General features: G+C 37.7%; 1 protein-coding gene across 2 annotated transcripts in view; it reads right to left on the reverse strand.

The window, feature by feature from the left end:
• Window positions 1-6508: 6508 nt before the first annotated feature.
• The window catches only part of LOC107739153 (kin of IRRE-like protein 3), a 234943-nt gene continuing 228901 nt past the window's right edge, over window positions 6509-12550 (reverse strand). For both annotated transcript variants that reach the window (XM_016551164.1, XM_016551165.1), the window contains exons 15-17: window positions 10422-10531; window positions 9690-9776; window positions 6509-7746 (exon numbers count right to left, since the gene is read on the reverse strand). In XM_016551164.1, coding sequence (XP_016406650.1) covers window positions 7273-7746; window positions 9690-9776; window positions 10422-10531 — 671 coding nt within the window. In that variant the 3' untranslated portion in view covers window positions 6509-7272. The remainder of the gene's footprint in view (window positions 7747-9689; window positions 9777-10421; window positions 10532-12550) is intronic.

Genomic DNA, 12550 nt, shown 5'->3' on the forward strand with positions numbered 1-12550 from the left:
AAAAAGTGATAAATCAAGCAGCAACTTCTCATATTCTGATATGTCCATACATATTCAGGGCCTTGAGAGAAACTGCCTACAGATAATTCTCCAGTGGTGTGTTATAGGTCTACAGACTTCTGCAGCTAATGTGTGCCTTTTGTCAAATTCAATTTGAAATCCAATTATGAGGAAACATAATTTTCAACAAAGGCGAGGGAGAATGAAACAAAGGCATCCTCTTGTATTTGCTCATTTGGATAACTGAAAGTTTTCACACTTGAGTCCACTTTAAAAGAACCAAACTCAAACCAATTTAAGCAACCAATCTCTGAACTGAAAAGAAAAAAAAGGGCTCAGATCTCGTTTTTATCCATTTTAGTTTAGTAGTTTTAGTAAACATGTAACAGTCCATATTTATTCCATACTAATATTTCTTGGAACTTGGACTATTATAATATGTTGTTAATTGTTTGTTTGTTTGTTTAGGAATTATAAATACAGTTTTATAAAAAAAAAAAAGATTTAAATGTGACTATAAATGACATTTTAGAAAATTCAATAAATTAAACTTAACATTGCGAGTCTGTGTGGCTCCTTTTGAAATCATTTTTCATATCCAGTGGTTTTCCAATTACTGTATTTTGCCTTTGCAGGCAATTGCATTAGATTTAGCAGGCAACTGATTTTTATTTTATTTTTTTTCTAGTGCCTGATTTTTATTTTAAAGCCATATGCTGGCAAGTTCTAAATGTGGTTTCAGTGATCCTGTCACAATGCATCTTGGGTGCATTTACAACTGGCTTTTAATGTAGCAATCTGCTATCTGATTGTGAAGTGTAAAGGGATACTGCATGTTTATATATTGGTTTTTCCAAACACAAGATCAGCAAATAAATTGAATACATCTCTAAAAAAAAAAAAAATGAGAGAGATATGTGGGTTACATTTGTACTAGGAAACCGATATCTGAGATTAAGATTTCCTGGTGTATCCAAAAATTACTTATTTTTTAGTGCTTGGTACAATTTACATCATCTCTACACTGCAAAGGAAGGTATACCGGCTTATTGCACTTTCAGGTGTCATAGAAATGCAAACAGGCAGAGGTATTTGTAAATGTATTACAGGCAAAATTCTGATTAAATCAGTAACTGTAATCTGATTACAAGAATTTCAGATCATTCATAGTCATTAATTGTAACACTGACTTGTGATAAAACTTAAACATTAAATCTCCATCCCCAAAGTCTTAACAGTTCAAATAACTGTTTTCTTGAATAAATAAATGACTCTAAATCAAAACCATTTCATATAAAATCATTACGATCTACTTTAAGTACTTTTTTCGTCTGAATTATGCTAATGCACCTTCTTCTGAAATAATTTTAAACCCATAACTGCTGGTTGCATTACTCAGCCAAGCCTGTATCAGCCATCACCCCAGTCAACAGGATCAGCAGAGAGTAAAACTACAGCAGATTAATTTGTCCATCTGTCCAAATAACCAGGCTACACAATGGAACTGCCAAAATCAGAATGTTAATATTGACAGTGATGCAGAGCGATTGAGGAAGCATTGCAATGCACAAACCATTTAAAAGAATAGTTAATTCAAAAAATGAAAATTTGCTGAAAATGTACTCACTCTCAGGTCATTCAAGATGTAGATGATTTTATTTCTTCATGGGAACCGACTTGGAGAAGCATTGGCATTCCATCACTTGCTCAGCAATGGATGCTCTTCAGTGAATGGGTGCCGTCAGAATGAGAGTCCAAACAGCTGATAAAAACATCTCAATAATCCTCACCACTCCAGTCCATCAGTTAACATCTTGAGAAGTGAAAAGCATCATGTTTATATGAAACAAATCATTGTTCATTGTTGTTTCTGGTCTATTCATCCAAGTCCTCTATTCACAATATTGTTTTCTCCAGTGGAAAAAAGTTGTCTGGTCTGAATCAGAAGTGAAATATACACAGATCAAACACTAGATGTTTACAAGTTAAAACAGTCCAAAACTGTTCTAAATTTGTATGTGAGAGGAGAACAGGGGATTAACTTTGTCACTATTACTATATATATATTGCAAATATAATTATTAAAATAATAATTAAAAAAAAAACATAATGATGAATTCATAACTTTTTACTTCATAAGGCATTGATGGATGGACTGGAGTGGTGTGGATTACTTGCAGATTTTTGTGATGTTTTTATAAGTTGTTTGGACTCTCATTCTGACGGCACCCATTCACTGCAGAGGATCCACTGGTGAGCGAGTGATGGAATGCTACATTTCTCCAAATTTGTTCCGATGAAGAAACTCTTGTGACATAATTTTCAGCAATGAAATGCACTTAAAATTAACGGGATTGGAAGTTTTACTTGTTAAATATAGATTTGCCTTTTCATTTATATAGGTTTTGAGGCACTTTGATACTCTCACACGCACACGCACACATAAACACGTTGGTTTAAATAAAGACATCAAGCAAAACTCTTTTTGCAATGGTTTTCAATTTTCTTTCAGAAATATACAGAGCCAAAGCATCATAAGATCACGGACCATTACAGGTAAAGTACATCTTTTTAATGCTTTTACTGATAGAGAGAGTCACTGCAAGAAAATAGTGGTTAACCTTCTTTCATAACGCCAGTACATTACAAGTGATGGAATGCTACATTTCTCCAAATTTGTTCCGAAGAAGAATCTCTTGTGACATAATTTTCAGCAATGAAATGCACTTAAAATTAACGGGATTGGAAAATTAACGGGAACGGCACACATAAACACGTTGGTTTAAATAAAGACATCAAGCAAAACTCTTTTTGCAATGGTTTTCAATTTTCTTTCAGAAATATACAGAGCCAAAGCATCATAAGATCACGGACCATTACAGGTAAAGTACATCTTTTTAATGCTTTTACTGATAGAGAGAGTCACTGCAAGAAAATAGTGGTTAACCTTCTTTCATAACGCCAGTACATTACAGTATAATAACTTCAGAGCTGCTGGATTGATTTTCTCGACCTCAGTGCACACACACCATCTTTACACTTTGTCACTTGAAGACTAATGAGATATTGTCTTGTGGAAACAAATTATAAATAAAAATCTGATGAAGAAAGTGCTTGGGACAGGAAGAAAAGACACAATTGACACAAACCATTCAGAAAGAGCTGCCCATCATTGTACATAATTATATTTTCCTCTCTTTTACGTACTGAACGTTTAACAGAGCACAAATCATCAATGCAACGCGTTCATTGCGTACAGAAATTATTACACAATATTATGCCTATGCAGCCTCGACTGTAACCATCCTCAAAACAAAACTTGCTCTGGGATCGTCATAATGGAGAGGCCTATATAAAACAGTATCATCGAGAGAGGGGAATTCATAACATTTCATCAGCCAGTAACCTGCCTGGCTGTACTGAAATGTCAGGGGAGAAATGTAAAAGCCATAAATGTGGTCTGCTGTCTGCAGCTGGCAATGACCCTGTCCTATCATCCAGAGTCGTATTTGTTCATCTGTTTGGTTTGGTTGTAAGTGCATGACCATCCGGTGCCTGAAGCGGGCAAGACTTGTGGTCCAGTGGGAGAAGGGATTGAAACTCACCAGGGCTGGGCGATAAGAAAAGTACACAGGCTACAAAAGAGTATGGAGAGCTACTCAAACAGAACAACAGCCCTAATCCAATATTTGCTTACAGACGCCATGTTCATTCTAGCACATAGCAGCTTCTTTACATGAATGGTGATCTGTTTTGGGGGATTTTTCAGTATTTTGCCATGTTTTAAGACTTGACTAGTTCATATGGTATAATTTGTTATGTCCATGTAAAATAATAAATATCCATATGGCTGTATTAGCATTGTAAAGTAGAAGATAATGCAGTGGCAAGGAATGGTACAGCAGCTGCCCTTTATTTGCATTATGTCTGGAGTTATGGGTAACTATTTTTCATCATTGTCCAGCATTAATTAATTTGAAATGATTAGCATTAAATGCAATTTAAAGCTGAAGTGTGTAATTTCTGTGCAACCAGCGTCACCGGACAGAATTGCAAAAATTATGACTCTTTTCAAACAGGTTTCCTCTCTCGCCCTCATCTGTTATTATTAGACAAACTAACAGGTAGCCACGCCTCCAAACTAATGCCATTGGTTGAGCCATCATTGCTATGTGTAGCTGGCCAGGATTCTCAAACAAACAGATCAATGTTTTGTTAGCCACACACTGCTTACAAATGGCTCACTTATAGTCTCTGCTTATTAAACTGCAGTACAGGATAAAGTATGGAGAAATCTACACTTCGGCTCCCGTGTTTAAAATTCATAATAGTATGAATTGAGAATTATGTTTTGGCATTTTGCATATTTACAGGGTACCCACAGCTATCTTCAATATTGAGTTATGCCTCAATATCTCACCAGCAAACAGCAATTTCTGGTCAATCTCCCTAAAATGATTTCTCCAGAAATCAGAAAATGGTCAAAAGCTGTAGAAACCCTGGATCTAAATTCAGTGCACGTTGTTGTGTGCTGGAAGATTTCTATAGGTCCGTATATTTTCATTTCACCTTGCAGGAAACAGTTATCAATACAGAAAGACAGGCCAAGGTAAGTGTGATATGGACATTTAATTTGAAACACTTCTCTGCCTATGGCTATAGCATTGGCTATGCTGAGAGTGGAAAAATATCAAAAAAAAAAGTGATCGTTTGTACAGTATCAATGGTGTGATTTGCTTTCTGCACTTTATGAATCAAACTGACTAAAGAACAAAGCAAAGTAACTGCAAATTTACACACAGAGAGCATGAGAGATTTATATACAGTGTAGTAAGGACTGCGCTGCATTATCAGCACTGAAACAGGCCTTTTCGTGTTTAAGCCCCACAATGGGCACCAATCCATTTGTAAAATTAGACTCATCCAACAGCACTCATGTATGAAACCCATTGAAATGCCACAAATATAATCATACGTAAAGTGCTTACAGCGCCAACTGACTCAGCAGCGTCACGCCTTGCAGTGTTTCGGGTTGAAGGGGGGGATTGTCAGGTCGGTACAAATCAGAACTCTTCCTCAGGGTCAAAAACAAGATCTTTGCAGTTCAAGTGCGAGACTCCACAGTTCCACCATGCTTGTTTATATGAGGGATTGCCTATGGTCATATTTATCTTTACGAGCGAGGAGGAATGGGAGATAACTTGAAGAGGAGATAAAAGAGTGAAGTGTTGGAAGCTTTGATAAGCAAAACACACTGAACACTTTTACGTCCAATCTGTTTCTCCAATCATAGGTCAGGACTGGAGGGGTTAGTCAACTAAATGTAGATTCAGAGTGCCATATAACCTAGGAAAACTTTGGCAGTGAAAAAGGTGTCGGTATCACCGGATGCAAGCACAGTTGGTACTCATAATGGGATAAGCCTGAACCTTGTTATAAGGGGTCATTGGCAATTTCATACAATTATGCCACTTAATATAACACCACATAGATAATGGCTGTACTCTTGTCTAGCACTTGAAGCATGCTGCCATAATTTTGACTTTTTTTTTTTTGGCAGTCTGAACATTTCTCCCCAGGATAGCAATAACCAAAACGCAGGATGAATTGGGAAATAGAGCAGCTAATCTAATCAATCAAATGCATCCATTTCTTTTGGCAAAGCAAGTGGGTCAACATCATTGGCACTGTAGCTTAAGTGAAAGTCTCTTGCGAAGAGCCCTGGAAGAGTAATGTGTTCGGAACAGCTGGAAATATGGTTTTGTCACTTTAATTGGCTGAATGTCTCTTGTTTCCAGCTTTTCATACACCACTGCATTGGCTTTTGAGTAGTTTGTGTCTTTCTGCACATCATACATAGTGTGCAATGCTAGCTCGATTGCGTTAGCTTAATTTCAGTACACTGATTCGAGTCTAAGAGTGATTTTACTTTACAGGTGTCAAGTGTAGAAGTGCTTGAGTTATCAGTAGTGCCGCAAGTTGCAATTTCAGTACTGTAAACTAAAACGTTGAAAAAAGGAAAAACAAAACAACATACATTTACATTAAGCATGAACACCCATACTCCATTCAAAAACCATGTACACAAATTGCTCACTTATAACAGTGAGAGTACTCAATGCTGTACAGTCCAATGGCAGCCACATGAACAGTAGACATATTCAAACCACGTAAACTAAATTTGTGTTCTTCAAGACGTGTAACAAGCCCAGATGATTTATATGAATCAAAAGGAATATTTTTAAGTGTTATAATTCAACTTCACACAGCAGGACACAGGATATAGTGCATCTTTTTGAAATCCAAACATCATTGTTCTTATCATTGGCGCATGATTCACATCAACCCAAAGCAACCGTTTTCGGAAATAATAGTATTTAAAAAAAAGAGAAAGACCCGCCTCTCATAACCAGACGAGATTACATCATCCTTCTAGTTCCCAGTGCAAGTCCAACGCACGTTTTAAAACCATGTTGTTAAAACACTGAAAATAAAGAAAGTTCAGAAAGAAAGAACAACAAGGTACACAAATATATCTTCTCTCTGAATGGTAAAGTGACAGCTCAGAGCCACATCTCACATTTGTATGTCAGACAAACCTTTGTCAGAAGGGTCAGAATCCAAGGATTCTGACTGACTTTAGTTGTTAATTCAGTTCTTTCATTTCTTTCTTTCTTTTTTTTTTTGTCCTTTTATATATATATTTTTTTTTCATTTGTTTAGCTAGCTGTGGTAGAGGCATTGAGAAATCTTACATACAACTTTGACAGATGTGCTTTAATGTACAGGAGCAACAGAGCATTGTCCTCTAGTGAATGGACCACATAACTCTCTTCGAAGAGTTAATTTGAGCATTGTTGCTATGCTTTCTTCGAGGAGGTCATTCATTCAGAGCTGATCCAAAGTTACTGGAACGACAGCTAGGACACTACATCTGTTCAGGGTCTTGTGTCTTTCTCCATTGGCATGTGACATCACTGTGGCACACTGTTGTTTGGAGGAAGTTTTTGGCCCAGAGATTTAGGGCATTCGGAAGGGTCAAGACAAGGTTCTGAAACCGGTAAGGCTTTTCAGAGCTGTAAATAAGATCTGGACAAATGAGGAAATTCACATATATCAAAGAAATGTTCAAAGCAAAAGAAGTGGAGGATAAAATGAAACTGGTGTGATAGATGTGCTTGAACTGGTTCCTGATTCGCATTTGTGGGGTTGGGGGGATTCAATCCCCTTTGGCCAATCCCAGTGCTGGATTCCTCTGTCCATCTCCTGCAGTCAGACGTGGGTCTGCATGCGTTTCTGCAGTGGCCGTGTGAGGTCTGAGTTCTGGGACGATGACTGAGAGTAATGGGACGAGGAAGAGGCCGAGGCCGAGGCCTTGCTGTCCTTGTCGAACTGCACGTAGCCATCCTGCTTGCTGTAACTGCTGACGCTGCTGTCGCACTGTGTGTCCAGGAAAGAGCTGGAATCGCTCAACGATCCTCGCTGGAATTCTCGCTCGCAAAGCTCGATGGAACTGCTGCCCATGCCCAGCACGAACCGCTGGCTGTAGTCGTACAGGCGGTTGGGTCCAGCACCCAAGGTAGAGTAGATGTTGGTGAAAGACATTCCTGTGGGAACCCGCTGCTTGCCGGTGGTGGCTGTGGCAGGGTCTCGGCGGAGCTCTGTGGTCTGGTTCCCGGCCAGTGTGGTTGGGGTGCCATGGTGCTCCTTAAAAGTGTTCACACTGTAGTATCCATTAGTGGGGTCCTTTGAGAAACAATGCATTAACAATCAATGCCAATGAGCATATACACTAGTATAATGAAAAAAAAAAAAATGGTGGTAAAAGGTATTTCACACTGTCAGTGAACTGATACCAGAGGGCAGTTGCATAAACTTGCAAGAACTAGTTTGACTACCTAGCAGTCAATCAAATGGTAATCAGTCTTACTTTTCGGATTCAAATTAGACCAATCTACGTTTTTATGTAACTGGTTTTAAAAAGTTATGACCAGTTTTGCAGGATTAAAAATAGATGACTAACTTTTAAGACTAGCTTAAGTTTATGCAACCGGCCACTGAAGCAATTAATTTTAAAGAGTTGCCAATATCCGAATCATTGCTGAGGAGCTCACTATTAGGCAAATAAGCATCAAAGCAATGCAGCGTTTTCCAGTTGGAGTACATGCAGGGATCTGCTGCCATGCACAGATGCATACAGTTGAATGGGATTGACTACTAGACACCAAATGCACAAAGAGTTAGAAACCTCCTGCAATTCAGTCACTGTCAGTGTGAACGCTCCTTAAGTCTGTTATGATGCATTTCGAAGCTCTTATACTCAAACAGTATCTGAAACTATTGAAGACTCTACAGTATGTCAGCTTTTGGAAATTCAATCTCAATGGTACTCGTTTTGCTGTCAAACAATCAAAAAGTCTTAATACAATTCCACTCCTCCCTGTTTAGACAGGACTAGATGACCATGAGGAGGTTAGCTTAATTTGTATTGCAAAGACGTATTTTGTGATTTTATCTCATTCTAATTGAATACTTTTGTGTTATTCACATGCAATCTTGGCTAAAATTATTGAAAATTATCTTAGATAATTTGCAATAACTCAGCTATGCAATGCAGACTATTCCTTTTCTTTCTGCACTGCCATTACTTCTGTTTCAAAACATTAATAAAGGCAAGACACATGCAAACATAAAACAAAGGTAAGAGACAAAGTGACAATCCTTAGCAGTAATTTCTAAAATATCATTGTAGGCTAATTAAGCAGAACCTTGATACACAATGTTGTTGTTAGTCTGCACTTTTCAGCTTTAATTGGACTTCAGAATCATGGCTTTTTAAATCCATCACAGAAAGAAATAATCAAAGCGAAGGAATTTGATTCCATGGCTGCTGTCGTTGTCGTGGTGTTATATCAGCACGGTTGCTAAGAAGCAAAACAGGCGCCATAATGTGGACGTGAATGCCATTTTGAGCGGATGCGCAGGCCATATCCCGCGGGGGAGAGGCGATAATCACCGTTAGGTGACTTCTCTATGACAGCGCGAGAAAGGCGTTGTCAGGCAGGTTTTATCAGGCGACAGGGATTGTGTGCACTACGTATCTGTATGGAGCTGTCCCTGTTCACACTGCACATTTTACACACTCATCTACATGTAGGGAGGGAATCAATCCCGCAGGGAGCAGGTTGAGCGGGCCGTGAAACTGACTTCAAGAATACCGTGTTTGCACACTGAGATAAATACAAACAAGAGAATAATAGCTATGCAGCTTCTGTCAAGAACTGAAACTGCTTAACTGTGGGATCATATGTTAATCAAACTATAATTACGATAGTTATTCTTTCAGCTTACACTAAAATGAGCTAAATTAGTACCTGAACACTTAAAATACTCAATGATCAGTGCAAATATGTAAAGGGTAATTATAATTCCTAATGAGGCTTTAATTCTTCAATAAAAAGGTTTTGGTTGAACAAAAATGTAAATATACATCTTCTAAGAAATTTCCTGCCATAAACTACAAACACTCGTTTTTGCAGCAAACCATTTTTGGTTCCCCAACTAACTAGGGAACAGATCTTAAAATAACAATTTTTTAAATAACATTTAAAATGTTTTAGTGGGGTGTCATATATTTAACAACCTCTCTCTTTCTCGCATCACTTCCTTCTAATCCCATTGAGACATACCTTGATGTGCTGATACTCTTTCTCCTCTTCCTGAAGTACCTCAAGTTGCTTCAGAACGGACTCCTGCTGAAACTCTCCCCGTTCAATCTGTGGCAAACATCAGATCCGTTCACACGTTAGAATCTAGGTTACTCTCACTATGTGCGCTTTTTCATGAGATATTCCAAAAGGAAAGCTACTTCAACTGGGGCAATTTCCTGTAAATAATCTTCACATCATTAGCAACAATGTGCAATACAACACCATCTTTGTGAGGTATTCTCTCACTTTTTGTCTAAAGTCTAAAGTGTGTTTTACATATTAAGTCCAAACAGAACTCTGATTCTGGGCCTCGGAGGCTTGTGTGACAATGAGTTAAATTTCCAGAGATCGTGGCAGCATGTGTTTTGACAGAAGTTCACCAAGGGCTCCAGGAGAAAAGGACCACTTGATCACTGGCATCTCTATGGTTACATCTATGCCCATGTCCTCCCAGGAAATGCAGACTAGGGGCTAAATATAGGCATGCAGGCCAGGGGGGTTCTCACACTTATGCTGCATTATTCATGGGTTTGACGTTAGCAGTGGCGAGGGAGATATGCGCTATTAGTGTTGGGGTGGGGATGATTAGCATTCATTAGCTACGGATGTGACAGGGACTAGCATAATGAGCTAGTTTGTTGATCTGGGGGTGCCGATGGGGTAATGGCGAGCGGGATGTTTACTGTTTTCTTTCTTCAGAACGTGACTCACCATGAGCTGTTTCATGGCGGAGTGATCCTCGTTTTCTTGGGCTGCATTGTGATCTTTGTGTACAATTTCCACACGGATGTCGTTCTTGGCTGATACCACGCCTTTGAGGTCTGAGAGGAAAGTGACAAGTGTTACTCCAGTGTCATTAAATGTAATGCACTTGATGTGAAATATTACGAAAAATGCAATCTACTCCATGCCACTTCACATTGCTTTAATCCATGAAACGAATGCTGCCTTCAAGTCATGTCGAAATTTGCGTATTTATGAGATTAGCACACACATACAGGAGTCCCAACTTTTCTGTGCACAGCAAAATCACCAGAGTTAAAATCCTGGTGTTATGGTGTTTTAGAGTAAAGTGTTAATGTTATGGTGTTGAATTAACACGGATGATGTAAAAGGGATACTCTGACTGGTGAAACTACTGAGAGTCTGACCTCACTAACACTGGTAGTGTGATTTACACATCCGGGACATTTACGTGGTGCGGGCTTCAACCAGCCAAAACTCTTCTCGCTGACGCCATTTTATTTGAATCGCCACTCGGAGCGACTAAGCGTGTGTGTTTTAACTGGAAGCATACAGCATACATTATTATACATTTATACATAGCAGGTTTCAGATAATAATACAACTTGTAGAACTGAAAATATATAGCAAATTATTTTATGATGTCACAGACAAAAAAGTGACTCTCTACACAGATGTTTTAAGACCTTTTTTCCCCTTTAGGTTAAAGTCATGTTTGTGAAAGTGCAGTTCAAAGACTCCAAGAAATTAATAAAGTTGCAGAATGGATTCACTTTTACAGATTTCATAAATTAAGGTAAGTGTCCTTGTTTTTTATCTTATTTGAAATTATGGGCATTTAGAAACCACTGGGAAACGCTCAGTTTACAGCAAAAAGAATTTGGACCAATGAACTATTTCTCTCTAAGTGACTATGAAAATGGTGAAGACTTGGCCAATGCTTTGCAAATCACAGTACAGACAGACATTTATTCTACCAGTTGGACTAAACTTGATGGCACTGAATATAGACCTGGTCTTGCCATATGCACAGAGATAAAGCATGAGCTGCCAGTATTCTGTAAAATTACCAACATTCTTGTGTTGGGTGAAAATGTTTATTTTGTGGTTGAAAAACTTGTTACAGAGCTCTTCAGTGAGCATTGTTATGCATTCAGAGTTGTTGATGGAAATGAGTTTGATGCTGTTGTGAAAGCTGATGATCTTAAGCATTATAAACCCTATAACATTCAAAATGCATATGGACCAAATGAGGATACATATGTTGTGCCTTTCCATTGTTTTGTTTAGGCAGTGTTTTAATTATTCATTTTTTTTAAACAAAAAAACAAAAACAAAATGCTTTTCCGTACATGAGTTAAAAAAATGTTACAAAGCTTTCCCCACATCAAAATGCATTGCATTCAGTGTTTCATTAAAAATGAAATGTGAAAGTATGTTGTTGTTTTGTATTGGTTTATTTATGCAATTATTTAACTCTGGACCTAAAATAATTAAGTCTTTAATTGTTTTATAATGTATGATTAGAACAGTGCATATTGTGTATATATAAAGTTTGTGAATAATTAATGATAGGTAAGAATGAAATGTTTAACTCTTGAGTCAGTGTTACTTTATTAACACTTTTGAAAGTGTTAATTTAACTCGGGCCAGTGTGGATTATATATACACCAGTAAAGTGTTAAAATGAACTCTCATAGAGTTGAATTAACTCTGGCAATTTTGCTGTGTGGGTAACATATATATGTATTAAATATTATCCATCAGGTTTTTTGAGGAATGTTTATGGTTCATCTCATTTAAATCATCTTACTCAGACATGTTATTGAGAGACATAGAGTGACAACTAATATGTATATGCATTTTATTATCGGTTATACTGTTATAAAGATCTCATAGGTTTACATTACAAGCTATCAGCATTTCATCTTACTTTTTGGCCATATACTGTAAATATCAGCATCTGCAGTAAACTGCATATTTTTAGAGAGCTTGGGCTTTTGAATAAAATTGAGTTTTTATTTTCTCCTCAAGTATGAGCTCCATATACTCAATCTATCATAATGCATGAACCATAAAAACTGTGGTTTTTATAT

This window comes from Sinocyclocheilus rhinocerous, unplaced genomic scaffold, assembly GCF_001515625.1.
Source record: "Sinocyclocheilus rhinocerous isolate Xijiao unplaced genomic scaffold, SAMN03320098_v1.1 scaffold3818, whole genome shotgun sequence".
NCBI classification, from domain to species: Eukaryota; Metazoa; Chordata; class Actinopteri; order Cypriniformes; family Cyprinidae; genus Sinocyclocheilus; species Sinocyclocheilus rhinocerous.